General features: G+C 35.1%; 2 protein-coding genes across 9 annotated transcripts in view; one reads left to right on the forward strand and one right to left on the reverse strand.

Annotated features, from left to right (window-relative positions):
* The window catches only part of LOC127519749 (uncharacterized), a 172,663-nt gene extending 166,913 nt beyond the window's left edge, over positions 1 to 5,750 (forward strand). Inside the window, exon 9 of the transcript XR_007931881.1 lies at positions 5,732 to 5,750. The gene's annotated coding sequence lies outside the window, so the exon portion shown is untranslated. The remainder of the gene's footprint in view (positions 1 to 5,731) is intronic.
* A 1,749-nt stretch (positions 5,751 to 7,499) lies between these two features.
* LOC127519775 (carcinoembryonic antigen-related cell adhesion molecule 1-like) overlaps positions 7,500 to 21,606 on the reverse strand; it is a 74,907-nt gene continuing 60,800 nt past the window's right edge. For 2 of the 8 annotated variants that reach the window (XM_051907331.1, XM_051907334.1), the window contains exons 2-7: positions 11,983 to 12,309; positions 10,643 to 10,957; positions 8,901 to 9,254; positions 8,501 to 8,623; positions 8,360 to 8,408; positions 7,849 to 8,168 (exon numbers count right to left, since the gene is read on the reverse strand). In XM_051907331.1, coding sequence (XP_051763291.1) covers positions 8,132 to 8,168; positions 8,360 to 8,408; positions 8,501 to 8,623; positions 8,901 to 9,254; positions 10,643 to 10,957; positions 11,983 to 12,309 — 1,205 coding nt within the window. In that variant the 3' untranslated portion in view covers positions 7,849 to 8,131. Of the gene's footprint in view, positions 8,169 to 8,359; positions 8,409 to 8,500; positions 8,624 to 8,900; positions 9,255 to 10,642; positions 10,958 to 11,982; positions 12,310 to 21,606 lie in introns of all 8 variants that reach the window. The other 6 variants (XM_051907335.1, XM_051907330.1, XM_051907336.1 and 3 more) reach the window with 4 other exon arrangements.

A 21,606-nucleotide genomic window follows, 5' to 3' on the forward strand; every position in this document is an offset into this window, starting at 1 on the left:
TAACCAGCAACATATCACGTTATGGTTTCCCAGGAAAAGTCTAATATAAGTCCCCCACCACAGGCCAAAGAGTAGTTGAAGATTCTACATTGATTTTGCCGAAAGAAGATCCGCAATCTTCCTTGAGAGCTGTGTATCTTCCTCTGGCAATTAACAATGATAAGAAAGCAGGGAAAGAGGCGCAAAGACGAGAAGACCATACATTTGAAGGAACTGAAGCTGGAGTTGATGTTATGATATCAACTCCAGATAAAGAAGCTCAGAAACAAAAAGGAAACATTCTTCTGGAGGTAGCTGAAGCCTTCCCTTTGTCTTTGTCTCTTCTGTCCAGAGGATCTTCAACATTAGATTTCTCACTAGATGACAACAATCAGGAATCTTTGAGCCCTATAGCGCTCTCTATGCAGGAACAGGAAGAAGCATCTGATTGGGCATCCAATTCCACACCTTTTCTGGACTCTGATGAAATTAATATGTTCTCATCTGCCACCCAAATGAAATCATTTGTATTACAGAAAGAAATACCTCCACGATCTAAGAAAGAAAAGAAAAGGAAAAGACTGAAGAGTAACTTAGCTTCTCCCACATAACTCTCCCCTTTTCTTAGATTCCTCGCTTATCTGTTACATATATCAATACTAGAGGTTTAGTTGATTTGGTAAAATGTTCCTCCGTGTTTTCCTTTCTATATAATGAGGGCCATGATATTGCCCTCCTTCAAGAGTGTAATATATCTTACAAATTCAGTTATAGACCCTTTCAAGATGGAAATATGGTTATTCTATATGGTCTGGTGATAATAAGAATAGGTCATCTGGGGTAGTTATTCTTTTTAGAGGTTGGCATTTTGAGATTCAGCAAGTTGTTAATGGAAGATTACTGTATGTAGACGTAAAAATGAATGGTAAACCCTTTTGTTTAATCAATGTATATTGCCCTCCAGATTTACAAGAACGGAAGGAAATTTTGAAAGATATAGCTTCAATATTAATTTGTGGGCGTGAAGTAATTATGGAGGGTGATTTTAATTGCATAATAGCAAAAGAAGATCGGAAATCAATAACAACAATAAAACTTGATTCTAGTTCGGTAGATCTTATAGACATTATTAAGGACATTAAACTTACAGATGTTTTTAGATCGCAGAACCCTAATAATGCAGGTTTTACTTGCTCCAATGGATTTTCTTTCTCTCGTATTGATTTTGTATTCTCCTCATCAACAATTAACGTAGTAGAATCCTCTGTGAAACCTGTGTTCTTTTCTGACCACGTAAAAGTAGATTGTGTAGTAGATATAAGCGGAAGTACGAGAGGACCTGGATTATGGAAGTTAAATACCAGCTTGTTAAAAGATCCTAAAATTGTATTAAAATTAAAAGAAAGGTTAAATCAATGGAAATCCTTGCAAGAATTATATAGTTCAGTAGGTGATTGGTGGCAGGATCTTGAAATTAGAATAAAGAATTTTTTATTAAGGAAAGTAAGAAAGTGACATCCAAAAATAATTCTCGTTTTAAGAAATGTCAGAAAGATTTACAAACTTTGTATACTATGGCCCACTCGGGATTTGATGTAGTAGACGATATTGCAAAACTTAAGAGAGAAATGGCTAAAATAATGGCTTACAAGAATAGGAGTTATATTATAAGGAGTAGAGTTCAACATTTTGAATCCAATGAGAAATGTACAAGATATTTTTTTAGGAAAATTATTAGTTCCCAAAGTTTGGATTCCTTAAAAGTCCAAGAAGACCAAGTAATAACAGGAACGCACAATATAGTATCCCATGTTTATTTATAAGAATTTATATAGATCCAAAAATATAGAAAATAACAATATTGTTGATTTTCTTTCCGAGACTGAAAACACTCAAGAGGATCTCAGAATTGACAATATAAACCTATGCGTCGATGATTTAACTAGAGCAGTAAAGAGTATGAGTAATAATAAGTGTCCAGGCACAGATGGGCTATCTAAAGAGTTTTATATAACCTTTTGGGAAGATTTGAAAGATTCTTTGTTGATGATGTTTATGGAGAGCCTATGTAAACTAGGAAAACTTCCATCTTCCTTAAGAGAAAGTATTATCTCCTTGATGTTTAAGAAGGGAGAGAGACAGGAGCTTAAAAATTGGCGCCCTTTGACTTTGTTAGGTGTAGATGTTAAAATATTGTCTAAGGCACTCTTTTTTTAAGCTCCAGCCTGATATGCCTAAGTTTATTGGTCGTGACCAAACATGTGGTATTAAGGGACGATCTTTACTAGATAATTTGGCATTAGCAAGAGATATTTATTTGTTTGCACAAGATCATAAATTATCTTTGGCAATCTTGGGACTTGATCTCGAAAAAGCCTTTGACAGTATAGACCATTGTTATTTACATATATTGTTGAAACGTCTGGGCTTTAGCCCATCTATCTGTGCATGGATTAGTCTTCTCTATGCAGATTGCCAAAGTAGAGTATTGGTAAATAACTATCTGTCAGCCCCTTTTGATATCTGTTCTGGTGTACGACAAGGTTGTAGCTTGTCTCCATTGTTATTTATTTTAGCAATCAAGCCATTAGCTTGCGCACTTAGGCAAAATCCTGAAATTAAAGGCTTTCCAATCCCGGGTAGCTCAGGCAGAGAGGCCAAAGTTTCACTTTATATGGATGATCTTACCCTCTTCCTTACTGATAACAATTCTATAAAGAAAGCATTGCAAATTTGCGATAAGTTTACTTTGGCTACTGGTGCTAGAATCAATAAGACAAAGACAGAGGTTTTGTATTATTGCTGGAAAGAACCGAAATTAAAACTGGGTTTTAAAAATCAGGAAGAATCCATAAGGATTCTAGGACTTTTTTTGGGAAAAACATGGATAAGATGAATTGGGATTTGAGACTTGATAAGATTAAATGGAAATTAAAACAAAGGGAGAAGCGAGATCTTACTTTGAGAGGGAAAGTGTTGGTAATAAACGCTGAGATTTTGGCGTCCCTTACCTTTCTGGCCTCAACATTTCCAGCACCAATACATTTTATAAGATCTATCAGAAAGGTCTTATTTAGGTTTTTCTGGGGCTCACAACATGAAAAAAATGAGATGAGAGATATTGTATAAGCCACTGGATAAAGGAGGGCTAGCAGTTCCAGAATTGGAATCAAAATTGGAATCTATGTTTTTGATTTCAATTTTAAAAGTTTGTTTGTCAGAGAATCAAACTTTATGGCATTGTTTTGCTAAGTTTTGGATAGGCCAACAGGTAGCTAATGCCTGGGGGATAAGACTTCCACAAAATACTCCTCATGCTGAATACAGACCAAATATTTATGATAGGGTGTTATCCTTTTTAAGGAAAGTTAAAGTTTCGCATATCCCTATTGGGAAAATAAATCGGGTAATTGTTCAAGGTATGTTATCCCCAGGATTACAGAGGATAACCCCAGGGGGAAAACTTACTGAATCTGATTGTATTATAGTCTGGAAGAATGTAAACAATGTTTTTTTGTTTAATTCTCACAAAGACATTGCTTGGCAAGTGGCACATCAAAGCTTGCCTACTCGAGTTTTTCTGAAAAAAAAGGAATTGTTCAAAGAGTTCACAATGTCCTAAGTCTAAGTGTGGAGAAGATGAGTCTATCAGCCATTTGTTTTGGTCTTGTAAATATGCTAGAGAGGTATGGTCCCTGGTACGAGAATGGATGGTTGATTTGTATAGGTTTCCAACTGAACTAGATATTCTGTATGGTGAGTTGAATAGAGTGGATTCTGATGAATGGATTAGATGGTGGGTAGTTATTAATGTCATCAAAGAAGGGATATGGAAGGCAAGAAATATTTCTTGCTTTAAAGGATATGACATACCAGCGGAAACAGTGGCCTCTTCAAGCCTTGCTTTAATTAGAGACTATGTGTTAAGAGACAAGAAAACTCTTTCCTTTAAGGAAGTACTTCAGAAATGGAAATGTCCGACTAATTCTACGATTTCAACCCTTTGGGATGATATGGGGGAGTGAATTGTGAGGGCTATGTCCCCTTATTGTTTGTTTTCTATGATGTTATAATTATGTATTGTGTAAAGGATAAAATTAAATAATTTTAATTTATAATAAAAAGGTTACAGAGCATGATGAATGGATTCAAAATTCGTGATTATATTCCGTATTTACTAAGACTTGTAATGAATCCTTTCTGATCTGTAGAAAAAAAAAATTAATAAAAATTTGCAGTAGCAACAAAAATAGAAGTGAGATCAGGTATTGGCCATTAGCTATTGATGGTGTTATAACCACTGTGAAAGAGCCTGAATCACTGATGTTGTTTAAAAGTAAAAATTGTTTTGAGCCATTAATATTACAAACCCTGTGTTTCTGTGACATGAGATCCAGCTGTATTTCAGAAATTAAAAAAATAAAATGTGCTTTGAGATGACACACAAAGACATCAAGAATCAGCACATGAATCTCAACAATGGTGACAATCAAAAGTGTCATGTAGCCGCAATGCATGCTGGGTACCATAGTACAAAACTCCCAGAATGCATCAGAGCATGGATAAATTATGCAGCTGATCTGATTCTCTGAATATTTTGTTTATTGTCACCATTGTTGACACTCATATGCTGATTACTGATATCTGTGTTTGTCTTTGCAGATTGCTTTTGTTGTGTTCTTTTTTTCATCTTCAGTCATCTGATTTCTGCAATACAGCTGGATTTCATGTTGCAGTAACAATTATGTTCAAATGATGTCACTCAAGCACACTCACAGTCTTCTTTGCTACTGCTAGCGTGTTTGACAGGAACACTATCACAACAGCCAAAGAAAACAAATAGACATAGACACACACATATATATACATATACATATAAATATATATATATATATATATAGTTTTTTTTTTTTTTTTCTTCAAAAAAAGTTAAGAGGCCAACTAATGGAAACATCAAATGAAACAAACATGAGAGTTAAACTTCTGTTAATTCTCAATAAGAAATGCTGTAGATGAATGACAGAAATAAAGTCAGTCTGCGGTGCGTTTCCCAAAGCGAACTAAGGTTGCAAGTTCCGTCGTTACCAATAGAGTTCAATGGGACTTACGACCATAGTTCCCGATGCTTTCGGGAAACGCACCCCTGGTTAGTAATAAGTGAAGCTGGTAATGCTGTTTGTGGAGTTGTGGAGATCTTCAGAGATTGTGGCTGTGGCTGAAGTCAGTTGTAGTTCTTGTGTTTCTGCTCTTCTCTTTTTTTCTTCTTTCCTTCAGTGATTCTGCTTGATAACAGGCTTGTTAATGCTGAGATGACTCTATAAATAATATATAAGATTTTGTGGATTAGATAAGGTCCAGTTGTTTTATTTGTTTGCTCTTGGCTGACATGTGGCATTTCTATGGCCTGCTTGTGGCCCAGATCTGGCAAACAGGAGCGGTCCGCCCAAGTGCCATCATTCCTGCCAAATGTGGGCAAGATTCCGCATCATCATTCCGCATGTGCCAGATGTGGGCCGGATCTGGGCCAACACAATGTTGCTGTCTGGGGAAGCACTGAAGGAGCCAATCAGATTTAAGATGAGACAAATGCCCCTGAGGCTCCTCCCACAGATCCACCTGTATTGTGCTAACAGTGCCAGATAACTAAAAATAACACATCAAAAAATATGATTTCACAACTAATCATGTGTCTGTTCTGTTGTTCGTCTATTTAAGTTATTTAGAACACTTAATCTGTGACTCTGTTCTTCAGGTGTGTTTGGTGATGATGCAGTGAAGTCAGTGTCAGTGATGGAGGGAGATTCAGTCACTCTAAACTCTGGTTTTACTGAAATAGATGATGAAGATCTGATTCTGTGGAGGTTTGGAGCTGAAAACACTTTAATAGTTCAAATCAATGTACTGGAGGACAGCTTCACTGTATATGATGATGTTCTTGATGGGAGATTCAGAGACAGACTGAAGCTGGATCATCAAACTGGATCTCTGACCATCACAAACATCACAACTGAACATGCTGGAGTTTATAAACTGCAGACCAACAGTGTGAGAAAGAGTTTCAGTCTCACTGTCTATGGTGAGTTAAATATCTTTTTTGTTACAGTTTTAATAGGTCTACCCTCAATTTTTGATTTTTCAGTCTTGAGATTATAAAATCTGAGATACACATTAATTTATGACTTTTCTTTTCCAACTTAATGTTTTTCTTCTTATTAATCATTCCAATGTTGTAATCTCAAACAGTGCAAAAAAAAAAAAAAATCTGAAATTGCAGTAAACAATCAATGAATGACATCACAAACTCTTCTTAACACATTTATTCTAATCTTTTTCAGCTCGTCTGCCTGTTCCTGTCATCAGCAGTAACTCTTCCCAATGTTCTTCATCATCATCATCAAATTGTTCATTGGTGTGTTCAGCTGTGAATGTGAGTCATGTGACTCTCTCCTGGTACAAAGGAAACAGTTTATTGTCCAGCATCAGTGTGTCTGATCTCAGCATCAGTCTCTCTCTACCTCTGGAGGTGGAATATCAGGATAAAAACACCTACAGCTGTGTGCTGAACAATCCCATCAGCAACCAGACTCAACATCTGGACATCACTCAACTCTGTCACACATGTGCAGGTACGACAGAGCCGATGCATTTATACACTGAATTAATTAATTGATTTATCGGGACTGATAACTTAAGATGCCAAAAATTATGAATGAGCTTCTCTCAGTATTTAGTCATGACTTTCTTAACAGGTTTGATTTTTCTTCTTCTGTGAAGCACAAAAGGAGTTTTTGCAGATGTCTTTTTTATTTTAATTTTGAGTTTGTGACAGCTAAAGTCAGCTTGTTGAAAACTATGTTTTATCATTGCGCATTTGTTTTTCAGAAGTCCACGCCCATTATTGTGATTCTGTTGAAGCTGTGCTCTGATTGGTTGTCACTGCTCTGATGGGCGTGGCTGCTGCGGCTGCTGCTGTTCTTCTGGTCAATGACGTCAGATCGACAAGAGGTTAATAAAAGAAGAAAACAGATCTCATAAATATTGTGGCATATATTGGAGCTTTAATCAGTAAAAATGAAAATATGTGTGGTCTAATTGTTAAGTGATGGTGAAAAGAGACTTTGCTTACCAATTCTTTCCTCTGAACTGGATTGTAAAAAAGTTAATTCCCAGAATCTGGTGTATTGGGGCCATCTGGTGGGCAAAACGATGAATATTATGCAATATTTCATTTTATTTTTTAATGCCTTCCATTTTACATTTGTTAAATACAGTTTTCATATTTTTACTGAATTTGATTTTGCTTTTTTTTTCATTTGTTTCATATGCAGCAACCCCACAAATACAAATGTAAAAATATTTGTCACGCCAATAAATCACTGTAGAATTGAACTGAAAATTGAATATTACCTACCAAACCGATATACATCTATAAATCATGTAAAAGCCTCAATTTTAATTGAGGGGGTATCAAAATAAAAATAAACTATTACTTGTATGAATAATTGCAGTTGATTAGAAACTTTTTTTTCAGTATATTCAGTTTATTTAAAACCAAACAGAGTGAAAATATACACATCATAAAGCTCATGAGAAATAGTGCAATAAAGTGCAACAGTGAATAGTGACATGTCTGTCTGAAAGGTTTATACAGAATCATGAAGAAAAAAACTTTTTCCTATGGAGAAAATAAAGACGACTTTAACTTCCAGAATCTGTGCTGCCATACAAGTTTCAAAGTTATTAATAAACATAACAGATATTATAGCTCTTTGCTTTTCTCAAAGACTGGAAAATGATGCCAACTTCTGAGGAACAATGAAAGTTCTAAACAGTGACATTTTATCATTGTTTTGATGCTACAAACAGTAAAAAAGCTCTTAATACACAATTCAACTGCGTAAAAGCATACGCTAAAATATTAAATGTACTGCAGGTTCATAAGATGCAAATATCAAATATGCTTGCTTTATGATAAAATTAGAAATTAACACCCAGCTAGAAAATATGAGCATCACAATATTATCTCTGTATCAAGTATAGGTAAAGATAAGTGCCTATTAATAAGCATTTCATCATGTTTCCGGCTTTCCGCTCCTTTTCCTTTTATTTCATTTGGGAATAATGTTGTGGAAGCTGTTGCGATCTTCTCAGATTATATGACCTCTGTTTTTTCCCCTGTCATTAAGGATCTGTAAGAGAACAACGAATCACAGAAGGTTAATGAGAAAAATAAACAGCTACAGAAATCAGCACATCTGTCATTGATCAGTGAATTAGGTTTGAAATGTTTAGTTCTTATCAGGACGTTTTTGTCAAAACAACAGATCTGAATGATGTATTTCATAGTTACAAGACAAACTACAGTAGTGCAGTATCTTACCTCGTTGATGGATTTTCTTCAATAACTCCTTGTTCTTTTTCCCCCATGTCTGCTTTGAAAAACAAATCACAAACATAATGAAACACTAATTTTGCACAATAAAGATGTTTTCCTCTCATAGTTTCTGTAGGTGACACTTGCCATTTCTGACTATCCTGTGGCGACGGTAAATCACACCAGCAGCTGCAGCTACAAACACCAGCAGCAGAACAACAACAGCAACAACAACTATTCCTGCTACAGCACCTGAAGACAGACCTGAATCTGAAACAGATGAAGAGAAACAGTCATTAGTGTGAAAATATCTGTCAGATTGATCTATAACATCACACAATGAGATAACAGATGGTTTGAGAGAGTAAATCTAAATCTGATTCTGTTTAAAGGTGAACACTGTTTCATACAGTGAAGTCAAAAGTACCGCCGCATCAGTGACAAGTCATCGAGCAACTAAAAGAGATGCAACAAGACCCTCTTTCTTTATATTCCAATGTAAAGGTGTTTTCACTGCCAAATGACTGAATGACTAAATTACACTTACCAATGACAGAAACACTGAAGCTCTTTACACTGCTGATGCTGATGCTGCGGCGACGACGAAGGCTGCTTCTGCTGGTGATCTCTAGTTTATATTCTCCAGAGTCTGTGTTTCTGGTGTTTGTGATGGTCAGAGATCCAGTCTGATGATCCAGCTTCAGTCTGTCTCTGAATCTCTCTTCACACTGATCATCTGTACAGATCTTACTCTGATCTCCAGTGATTTCAGTGATGAGAATGTCATTAAAATACCACGTCATCACATTTGGGGTTTTCATTACATGAGGATCTAAAATAACAGATTCTCCCTCCTTCACTGTCTTTCTCTTCATTTCATCTCGTTCAGCAGCAGAAACTCCTGAAACACAAACCAACAGATGATTGAATGATATTTTTGGGGAAAAGAAACTCCACAACAGAAAAACTGAAAATATGTGTAATTGTGCATTTCATACAAGTTCTTTCTTGATTTTCAACCTGTAAAGCAATTTTTTTTTCTTTTTCTTTTTTTTCTGAAAAAGCTTTAGAATGTCCATTTGTCCAATTAGGAATAAATATGGCATATATAACCTGGGACTGTTCTGGGGAAAAAGTTATGGAAGAAATGACAGACTTCCACTCAAAGATTGGTGGTTGATCATGCTCATTTCACCAAATGGCTTAATTATCATAGAGAAGAAGAAAGTCAATGTTTTTGTTGTTTCTGCATCATTTGGGATGATCGCATTCTGACTTAATGTTCATCAACTGTAGAATGGGAACAGGTGAGGGACCCTGTGAACCATCTCAGACAATGGGGTGTCACAACTTCATTACCTACAGACTACAACAGGATAGTCCTTTCACCATCTAGGTATAGACCTGATATAGTCCGGCTATGAGTAACTCACTTCTAGCCAAGCTAACTTTGAATTTGGTTACATGTTGTTTTTGTCAAAGTAACATGCGAGATGTATAATATTCCATCATGTAAGCAAAGTCAACAATGATTACAAGGTGTCTGGTTTCATTTGATCTATTAAATGTTCACTGAAAGCCCAAATTTTGCCTGGTTTTAGCCTAGACATCAAGGTTGTGTTTGGACGGCTATTAGACGTCTTTTAAATGCTGGGTTTATTTACATTAAGAGTAGTAAACTTTAATGGGATAAAAGGTTTGACATTTGGATGTTCTGGGTTCATTACGACTCTGACGAACCCAAGGTTTTTTGTCTACTTTGTCATTGCTACGACGCAATAAACTTCTTCGAGATCTTCAATGTCCTAATTTTTTCTTACAGTTGTTTTTTAATTTTAAATTCTTAAGCTGTTCTGAAGGGTCACGATACCCAGATTTACATCATCAACTTGCCTGATGTAATGTCTGCCTTCTTCAGCTCTTACTGCTTGTTTGTTGGAGATAAAGACTCAATAAAACATAATTTTTACAAATTAAACCGAAATTGTGTTAATTAGCTCTCTGACTGCTGTTACTATATGTATTAACTTTAACCTCACTGCAGATGAGCCCAATCTTCCCTTCTGTGCAGGAGCAGAATTTGAAAAAAAAATTCTATAGGCATCCTCTCATGCTGATTGGAAAGATGTGTTGATTGGATTGATCATTTGAATGTGTTCCTCAAGAACTTTGTTAATAAAACTTCATAAAGTGAAAAAGCAGCCCTAATTGTAATTGCAATAAAAACAATTAATTATGTGATATTATGTGATTAAACCTACATTTAAACATTCATTAAATGACACTCACCATGAACTGTAACACTGAAGATCTTTTCATGGCCACTTCTGTCACTGCCACTGCTGATCTTCAGTTGATAAACTCCAGAGTCTGTGTTTCTGGTGTTTGTGATGGTCAGAGATCCAGTCTGATGATCCAGCTTCAGTCTGTCTCTGAATCTCTCAGTACCTTCATTACACTGAACATCTGTACAGATCTTACTGAGATCTCCATTGATTTGAGCGATGCGAATGTCATTAAAATACCATTTCATGCCGTCTTGTTGGTTTTTTTTAACATCAGTGTGTAGAGTGACTGAATCTCCCTCCATCACTGACACTTTATCTGTACCAACACCAGATGAACAAATGAAAGAATGTTAATCTTTTCACTTCAGATCATTAAAATTGAGGGTTAAAAAATGCCTGGATTCAAAATTTAATACATGACACACATGCAAAGATACAGCATAACATTTGCACATTCACTCAGACAAACATTCACCATTCTCATTCATTCATTAGAAAATTCTGCCATAATTTCTCAAGGGAATGCAAAATATCTTGAGGGAACACAAAGTTTCTTGAGGGAACGCAAAATTTCTTGTTATGTCATTAATTGTCAAACAACTCTAACAATGATTAATCTATATTTAATTTATACAATGAATACTATGCATGCAGTGTAATTACAATTATATTTATTAATTACATTTCTGTACTTGAATACTACTGTTAGACCTAAATATTAGTAACTGGTCTATTGTATTTATCTCTGTTTTCTTTTGTGTATTATTTTTACTGTCTGTTTATTTGTCTTTAATAATGTTTGAATTTTATTAGTCAGGAGTTTTGCAGTGATATCAAAGGACTTAAAGTGTTTAAGTAATAAATGGGAAGAAAAAATTCCGTTTGTCTTTATAAAATCCATTTTTATTTGAATTTTGTTTATTTATTCTTTTTTTATTTTTGCTGATCTGAAAAATTATCCAATCCGTGACTCGAAAACCGTAATATGATCTGAACCGCGAGTTTTGTGATCTGTTGCACCACTAACATTTATGGCATTTCTTGGTTCTTCATGGGTCTGAGTCCAACTTTCAAAATAATAGACGGGTCCACGTCGGTTCTGTGTGGCACATTTACGGGTCACTTCAGGTTCGTGTATGATTTTTTGGAACCGTGATGACCTCTAGCTTCAGCATCTTGCCAATGGAAAGACAATTTAGATTTAATACTGTTCTGATGCAGCTACAGGTAAAGAGGAAAGCAGCTCTATTTGTAACTGCTTCAAAAAACAAATTAATGATGTGATATTAAGTGATTAAACACATAAAACCTGCATTGAAATAAAAATTAAATGACACTCACCATGAACAGTGACACTGAAGATCTTTTCATGGCCGCTGCCGCCGCTGATCTTCAGTGTATATTCTCCAGAGTCTGTGTTTGTGATGTTTGTGATGGTCAGAGATCCAGTCTGATGATCCAGCTTCAGTCTGCCTCTGAATCTCTCATCACTATCTTTACACTGAACATCTGTACAGGTCTTACTGGAATCTCCATTGATTTGAGCGATGCGGATGTCTTTAAAATACCATTTCATGCTGTCTTCTTGGGTTTTTTTAACACCAGTGTGTAGAGTGACTGAATCTCCCTCCATCACTGACACTCTGTCTGTATCAACACCAGACGTGCCTAAAAAAATAAACAAATGAAAGAATGTTAATCTTTTCACTTCAGATCATAAAAATTGAGGTGTAAAAAAAAATGCCTAGATTCAAAATATAATACATGACACACATGCAAATATACAGCATAAGATTTGCACATTCACTCAGACATTCATTATTCATTCATTAGAAAGTTCTGTCACAAATTCAATGATTCATTTTTTGTTTAGTGCTTTAAAATCTAATGTCAACTATTACCATTATAAATTTATGGAAAATGATGTTCTTTTACATCTGTTTGGGTCAGGGAATAAAACTGTCTTTTCCTCTTTTTTTCAGCATGTAATAAAAACTCTGGAACAAAGTAAGGAATAATTGACAACAGGTCGCTTAATTATTAGAAAAATACACCTCAGGTGTGCATTATTTTTAAATGGCTAATCATCAATTTTTCCTCCTTGGTCATCACACCTCAAGACACTGTTTAGGTGTTTTATTTCAAGTGCATTTGTCAGGTTTGTCTGCAAAATGTATTTAGAGTGTTTTCTCATCTGCAACATGTCCCTAAGATGTTTCCTGTTAGATGTCATATAGACATTTAGAAGATGTCGTTACGATATTTAAGATTTAGAATGTATGTAAAACTGCTTTTTCTAAGAGTTTGATTTGATTTAACACAGCAGATGCTTTCCAGATTAATAGATCTTTAACAGATATCTTACCATACTTGTGAGTAAAAAAAATTCCATTTCTTTGTGAATCAGTGAAAAAGCATTTTTTTCATCCAACAAAAAAAAAAAAAAAAAAAAAAAAAAAAAAAATGAAATTACTAAGACCATGGAAACTAATAGCAGAGAAGAAAGCTAAGGATCTAATCTTAATTAACTAGATTAAAAAAAATCTGAAAGACAAATTTATGCTAGCTTGTTTTAAAGCAAAATTAAAGTCTTGTTTAAAAATGTGAAATAGTTTGAGGTTAGGTCAGAGTAGATAGATGTTCTGGCTGACCTTTCATAACATGATACATCCATACCATTTCCACCTCTGTCAATAACAGAAACTCAAACATTATTTGCTAAACTGATCCAGTACACACTGCTTTGATATTTTGGTTGGCTATTTTTTTTTAAAGCCATTTTAATGTAATTATATATTTGTCCATTGGGTGGCGCTCTGGTACTGTATATTAAGGGCACCTGAGTAATCAGACAACAGGTGTGTATTGGTAGTGGGGAAGCACACAGTTTTCGACCGCACTACAGAGTAGTGTGCAAGGTGGAGGTATGGACTTGATATTTGTAAACTTTAAAGACTGACACCACAGAGCTAACTGGAAGCAATGTGTATTGCGTCTTATGCGAATGAGTCCCAGGACTTTAATATGAATAATAAAACAAGCAGACAAAAATGGTACACACATTTCGAGGAATGACACAAACAGCACTACAGTACTATATGCGCTCACATTATGACTTTGCATTGCAGATCTATTTAAAAAAAATTCAAAAAACAGCTTTTCAGCATAGTCCAAATTTGAATTCGACCGATTCGACTTCGAATTTCAGAATGATCATAGCATCATTTCAGATTATTCCAGTTATTAATTAATTATTCTGTCACAAACTTTTTTAATGCACATGTTTTATACCTAATAAATGTACTAAGTTTTTTCTCTCTAAGCTACAACCCCAAATCAGAAAAAGTTGGGACAGTATGGAAAACACAAATAAAAAAAGAAAGTAGTGATTTCTAAATTTACTTTGACTTGTATTTCATTGCAGACAATGTGAACACAAAATATTTCATGTTTTGTCTGGTCAGCTTAATTTCATTTGTAAATATACATCCTTTCCTGTCATTCAGACCTGCAACACATTCCAAAAAAGGTTGGGACAGGAGCAATTTAGGGCTAGTAATCAGGTAAATTGGTTAAATAATGATGTGATTTGAAACAGGTGATGTCAACAGGTGATTGTAATTATGATTTGGTACAAAAGCAGCATCCAAGAAAGGTCTAGTCCTTTAGGAGCAAAGATGGGCCGAAGATCGCCAGTTTGCCAACAAATACGTGAGAAAATTATGGAAATGTTTCAAAACAATGTTCCTCAAAGAAAGATAGGAAGACATTTGCTTATTTCACCTTCAACAGTGCATAACATAATTAAAAGATTCAAGGAATGTGGATAAATTTCAGTGCGTAAAGGACAAGGGCGCAAGCCTAAGCTGAACAACCGTGATCTCTGATCCCTCAGGCGGCACTGCATCAAGAATCGTCATTCATCTATAAGCGATATCACCACATGGGCACAATCCAACAGTCTCCATTGACTTTATATAGCCTGAGGCTGCCTCCTTGTCATTTCTGGCTTATAACAAAAAAATAGAACAATGTCTAAAAGCTGCTATGTATGGAAGCCTGTTTCCGCCACAATTGAGTAAAAAAAATATAATTCTGTAAGTCATAATAATGAGAAACTTTCTCATAATTATGACTTAGTATCTCATATTGAGAAAGTATCTCGTAATAATGACTTAGTATCTCATAACAATGAGAAACTTTCTCGTAATAATGAGAAACTTTCTCATAATAATGACTTAGTATCTCATAATAATGAGAAACTTGCTTATAATGAGAAACTTCTACGCATGGGCAGAGCAGCGGAGCAGAAGGGCGTGGCACGCTAGCGACATCCGCTGGTCAAAGTCTCGTAAACGCGAGAACAGCAAACATGGCACGTTATGCAAAACAGTTGTTTCGTTAAAGTAATCTATAGTATCATTAAATAACATCAGTTATTATACATTATCAGTATATCTTCAATACTTTTCCATGCGCACGAGAAGGTGGAACGCAAAGTGGTTTCCGTGGTAACGGTGGAAGCTGTTGCATGAACGCGACGGCTTACAAAACTATCAGATTAACAAAGGAATGAGACATGTATTCGTTAAGTTTAAGTGCAACATCTTCATAAAATGTGTGGGTTTATGTGTTAACGTTAACACGTATTTCGCGGATGAGTCTAGGCTATTTGATGTGCAGGTTTGCCTAGACAAGGCGCTGGAAAGCTTTTCTAATATAAACCGGGTCCTAAAGCACTTGCCCAGTCATAAACCTTCATTCCAGTGATATTCCTACAGAAAACACCTTTTAAGATGTTTATGACTCATTAGAATGTATGCAAAAGACAGCTTTCCAGCTGAAGCGTTCTTTAAAAGACTTGGATATGTAGGTGTGTGCTGTCTTATCATTCCTCTATCTGTTTGAAATCCATGGATCACCACTCTGTGTTTCTGCTTGTTCATACACAAAAATACAAATGAATGTTACAAATGAATAAACGACTATATCCCTGCAGAACGTGCCATGGTTGCGGAGTTATCGCATTTGACCAGCGGATGTCGCTAGCGTGTCACTGCTCCGCTGCTTTGCGCATGCCTAGAAGTTTCTCATTATTATGAGAAACTAAGTCATAATTACAAGAAAGTTTCTCATTATTATAAGATAAGTCGTCATATTGAGAAAGTTTCTCGTAATAATGAGATACTAAGTCATAATTATGAGAAAGTTTCTTATTATTATGACTTACAGAATTATATTTTTTTACTCAATTTAGAGCAGGTGTGAAATGAAACTGCGTAACGTGTCGTCGTTTTTATATCAAGTCGACCTAAAGAAAGATTTTAGCTTAACTAATACATGGTTTACCAAGCGCAACACACAATAAGAGTAATTTAATAGGTAATTAAATGAATTTCCGTCGAGTATAATTAGAGCTGGCACCAAATGAAACTGCCCCAGCTAACAATGACTTGGCGGTCCGCCAGCGTTTTTTGTCAGCGGCTAGACACGGTCGGACCACCGTCGGCACACCATCGGCAAGCCGACCAATCTGAAAATGCCGTCGGTCTGACAGCGTTTTTGGGTGGCACGCCACCAGCGGTTTGCCACTGCTGGGCCACCGTTGGTACACCAGTGGCAAGGCGATAGTCGGGGGGCGGGGCCAAGATGGCGCCTGTGTAAGTCGCGTTGATAGTTGCTCTTAAACTATTTTGTGCAATACTTGACCTAACTTGTCCTCATGTGAGTAAAGACAGTATTAAATGTTATTAATCTAACAAAATTAAGAACCCTTATTTTTCTTGAGGATGATGGATGTTTCCTATACGCACTTTATTGGAAATTAGCCTGCTAGTTGCTATTTGAGATGTGACTGCTCTCTCTATCGGTTATAACAATTCAGTCATAAGATTTATTTTCCTCATCGCAACAAATGGAAGATGCTTTAGCAGTGAAACGTGTGCATGATTACATAACGGCACCTGTGCAGGAGGATAAAGCTGCTCTTTCAACTTTATTACCTGATACTCCCACCAAGAGTCCACAATCAAAGATGCGACGCCACACTACAGAACCATCAATTGAGAAACTAGGGAAAAAACAGGACGATTTTTTAGAGAAATTAACGGCAATTGAAAACTCTGTCTCGTGTAACTCAAACCGCATCACTGAACTTGGAACTAAAATGGACGCGATCTCTGATAAGGCTGATCTTGCCGTTACTAACTCCAGTGCGATGAAGGATCAAGTTACGTCACTAAAGACTGAAAACAAGCAACTCTGGGAAAAGTTGGATGAATTGGAGGCATACAAAAGACGGTGGAACCTACGGATTGCTGGTATCCCTGAAGTGGAAGGTGAAAATATAAAGATGGCTGTGATGGAAATATTGGGTTTAGTTTCACCATGTCTAGCAGATGTTCTCCAGTCTTCCATCGACGTGGCCCACAGGCTTGGGAAGAAAGGACTCACTCAGCCTCGTCGCATTATTGTGCAGTTCACCTCTCGCACGCACCGTGACCTCATCTGGGCCGACGCGCAAGGGAAGCTCGAAATAAACTGTGGCCACTCGTGAACCAAGCTAGACTCGAAGGTAAACGTGCAGGGTTTCAGGGTTCAGCTGCCATCATCAACGGGAAGAAAATTACAGTGGACAACATATAAATGACTATATACAGTGACTCTAATATTCTGTAGTGAGGTTTTTCATCCTCATGGGAATTGTTTCTTGTTAAAGTTCCAACTTAGAATAGTTATGTTAAACTGGTTCTTACTACAGTGAGGAGGTCTGGATAAGTGTTGCACTTACTTTTTTCTACCTCAATCCGTTAAGTTTTAGTTTTATTTACTAAACAATAGATTTTTGTTACAAGTTCTTGTTTGTTGTTTTGTCATTTAAGTTGAATTGTTTTTCACTCAATGTTAGGGGAATTCAAGACTTAACCAAACGTAAAGCTTTATTTCTTTTTTGTAAATCAAAATGCAGAGATGTCTTTTTTACAAGAAACACATTCAGGTGTGAAAGATGAAAGTTTCTGGTCCAATCAATGGGGGAGTAAAATTATCTACTGTCATGGTTCCAATAATTCTGCTGGGGTTATGATTTTATTTAATCAGCACTTTAATAACACTGTACTTGAATCACATTGCTCGAATGAAGGCAGATGGTTAATTATTGTTATCCAGGTTTGGGAAAGCGTTGTTATTCTAGCTAATGTCTATGGCTTTAACAGATCCAGTCTTAATAATTGTCTCTTTACAGATTTAACATCCAAATTAATATCTTTAAAAATAAAATACCCATCTACATCACTAATTATGGGCGGGGACTTTAATGAGGCTCCTGATTTATGTTTTGATAGATTTCCTCCAAAATATGGCACTACCACTGTTAACAAAATAATTAGTGATATGTTCCAGTCTCTCGCTGGTAGATATTCATAGATTCTTACATAATGACTCTTCCTCTTCCTTTACTTGGTTCAAATCTGATTTGACACAAAAATCACGTATTGATTTTTGGTTAATATCTGATAGTCTGATTTCTTCTGTTAAATCATGCTCTATTTCCAGTGCACCTTTAACTGATCACTCAGGTATCGAGTTAGAAATTTCTGACCTTAACTGTAACTCGTTTAGGAAACCAGGGTATTGGAAATTAAAAACCTCTTTATTACACAATTCTAATTATTGTTTGGGTATTAAAGGCATAATCGATTCTTTTAAAAAAAATACTAATATTTCTCATACCTTAAATTGGGAATTGTTTAAATATGAGTGTCGAAAGTTCTCTATAAAATTTAGTAAAGAACTTCTAAAATCAAAAGGATTACAATTTGAATCTATATTAAAAGAAATTAATCGTATTACTTGTCTTGCCAATCCAAATGATGCAGAGAAAGAAAGTTTATACCTATTAAGAGAAAAATTAGACTCCTTTTATATAGAAAAGGCTAAAGGGGCCTTCATTAGATCTAGGGCCAAATGGCTAGAAGCCAGAGAAAAAAAACTCTGCATACTTTTTTCATTTGGAAAAAAAGCGAGCCGAACTTAAAAAAAAAAATTTCCTCTTTGTATATTGATGACACTATTATATCAGATGACAAAATAATCTCAAAATTTGTTTCAGACTTTTATCAAAAATTATATACATCATCTTTTAACCCTGATTCAAGTGATTTATTTTTTAACAAGATACGACCTTTCACTCCTGGTATAAGTATAAATAACAAAAACCTTTGTGAGGAGGAAATGTCATTGAAAGAATTAGATGATATCATTAAAAAAACACCATTTAACAAAAGCCCAGGACCTGATGGTTTACCTTTTGAGTTTTACAGAGTTTTTTGGGAAGATATTAGAGAGTTTATTTTGAATGTGTTCAATGAGTGTGCAGCAAATGGGAAACTTACAGAATCTATGAAACAGGGAGTAATTACACTAATTCCAAAACCAAATAAAGACATTTTGCACTTAGACAACTGGCGCCCAATCACACTCCTTAACTCGGATTACAAATTAATACCGTCTCTATATGCCAATAGGTTAAAACCATGTTTGGAGGAAATCATATCTGTCACACAGTCTGGATTTATGAAGGGAAGAAATATTTCAAACAATATTAGACTGGTGTTAGACATTTTAGATTATTCAAATTTAGTAAATGAGGAAGCTCTTATTTTGTTTTTAGATTTTTGTAAGGCTTTTGATACCGTTGAGCACAATTTCATGTATCAGGCCCTTAGTCACTTTGGTTTTGGCCCAACCTTTACAAATATGATGCACACATTCTATAATAATATCTCAAGTAGTGTTTCTTTATCCGGTGGTACGTCTTCTCGTTTTGTTATCCGAAGAGGTATTAGACAGGGATGCCCTATTTCCCCGTTTTTATTTTTATTAGCAGCTGAAACATTAAATCTTTACACTCTGCATTGCTCCCAAGTTAGAGGTATTGAGATAGGAGATTTCACTTTAACTATCAGTCAACTTGCTGATGACACTTGTTTATTTTTGAAAAACAAAATTCAGGTTCCTGTTATTCTAGAGGCACTCAAACTGTTCTCTGATGCCTCAGGTCTGTCTGTGAATCAGTCTAAAAGTGAGATTATGGCTGTACACCAACTAGAAGACTCATGTATATCTGGAATACAGGTTAAACAGGTAGTTCGATACTTGGGTATTGTAATTAGTAAATCAGCCTCAGAGAGAGTCACAGAATGTTTCGCAAAGATTACAAAAAACAAGAAATATTTTTAACTGTTGGCTCCAAAGAAATTTATCTATCCAAGGTCGTGTATTGATTTCCAAGGCTGAAGGGATCTCCAGACTTGTATATCCTGCATTGTCTCTTTATGTAGATTCTAAAATGTGTGCTGCAGTTGATAAAATTTTATTCAAATTTATCTAGAGAGGCAAGACAGAGTATATTAAAAGGAAAACCATAATCAGAAGTGTATCAGAAGGAGGACTTAATGCTTTAGATTTCGACACTATCAATAATGTATTTAAAATTAATTGGATCAAGCACTGTCTTTGTCAAAATAACCTTCCATGGTTCTTTATTCCCAATCTAATTTTTAAAGAATGTGGTGGTCTTGACTTTTTACTTGCCTGTGATTTTAAATGTACTAAACTCCCAATTAAGTTGTCTAATTTTCACAAACAAGCTCTTAATGCCTGGAAATTAGTCTACAAACATAATTTCTCTCCCCATTCCTGTGTAATTTGGAATAATCAATATATATTATTCAAAAACAAAACCATCTTTTGGAATGATTGGTTTAACAAAGGGTTAATTTTTGTTACAGACTTGATAAATCAGTCAGGTGACTTATATAATTATACTGATTTTATTAATTATCTTGGGACAAATGTATCTTTTAAAGAATATTTAAAACTCATTCATTGTATCTCTTCGAAACTACTCTATCTTATAAAAAACGAAAAGATGTATAATCCTGTAATTGGTTCTCTTCCTGCTCTGACTGTTGAGGGCCTTTCCATTAGGGATAAAAAATTTAATAATATGTATATTAGAATATTAACCAGAGAAAAAAGTGTTTCGCCTAAGGCAATGGTAAAGTGGAAACAGGATTATCACTCCCTTGTTTTTCAGAATTTGTGGTCAGATATAAATAAATTTGTAATTCCTAATAAAGTCAAAGAAACTCACTTTAAAATAATAAACAGATACTATCCATGTAACAATTTTATTAGTAAATTTAAAGAAGGGTTTTCGCCATTATGTAGTTTTTGTAAAGAAGAAACAGAAACAATTGTACACTTATTCTTCAGTTGTAATTATACCAAATTATTTTGGTCCCAAGTTTCTATGTTTCTTTTTGACTTGTTTTACAAGTTTGTCACTATAACTGATGTAATGGTCTTGTTTATGGATTGTGATACTGGTTTAATGGAACTGGATAATATAATTAAACTTTTTATACTACTAGGGAAATATCATATACATAAAGCAAAATGTATATCGACTGTACCAAATGGTAGACTATTTTCCACTGATTTGAAGATTTTTTTATGACTCTCTAACATCAATACAGAACAATCGAAAAGCTGTTAAGACATCTAAGCTGTTGAAAAGGATACTTAATGTAATAGAAACGTGACTGTTTTGTGATATAAGATACAGAATTTTGATTTAATTGTTTTATATATTCAAATGTCTTTGTATTCCCCTACTGTTGTTTCAATAAAAAAAAAAAAAAAAAAAAAAAAGGCGATAGTCGGCCCAGTTTCTACTGAGCGCTTACAGGACATCTTTTTTGATAAGTGTGTATTTATTTTATATTATCTTTGCAGTTGAATCTGAAAGCACTGAATAAAAAAATATTGAGACTAACCTAATATCTATATCAAAAGCTTGGTTTAACTGCCTATGAGCACGCTTTCAAATAAAATAATGTCGCTGAATGTTTGTAAAAACAACAGTAAATAATTAAGTTTTAAAAGTTATACAATTATTAA

Source organism: Ctenopharyngodon idella, chromosome 10, assembly GCF_019924925.1.
Source record: "Ctenopharyngodon idella isolate HZGC_01 chromosome 10, HZGC01, whole genome shotgun sequence".
In the NCBI taxonomy this organism is placed as follows: Eukaryota; Metazoa; Chordata; class Actinopteri; order Cypriniformes; family Xenocyprididae; genus Ctenopharyngodon; species Ctenopharyngodon idella.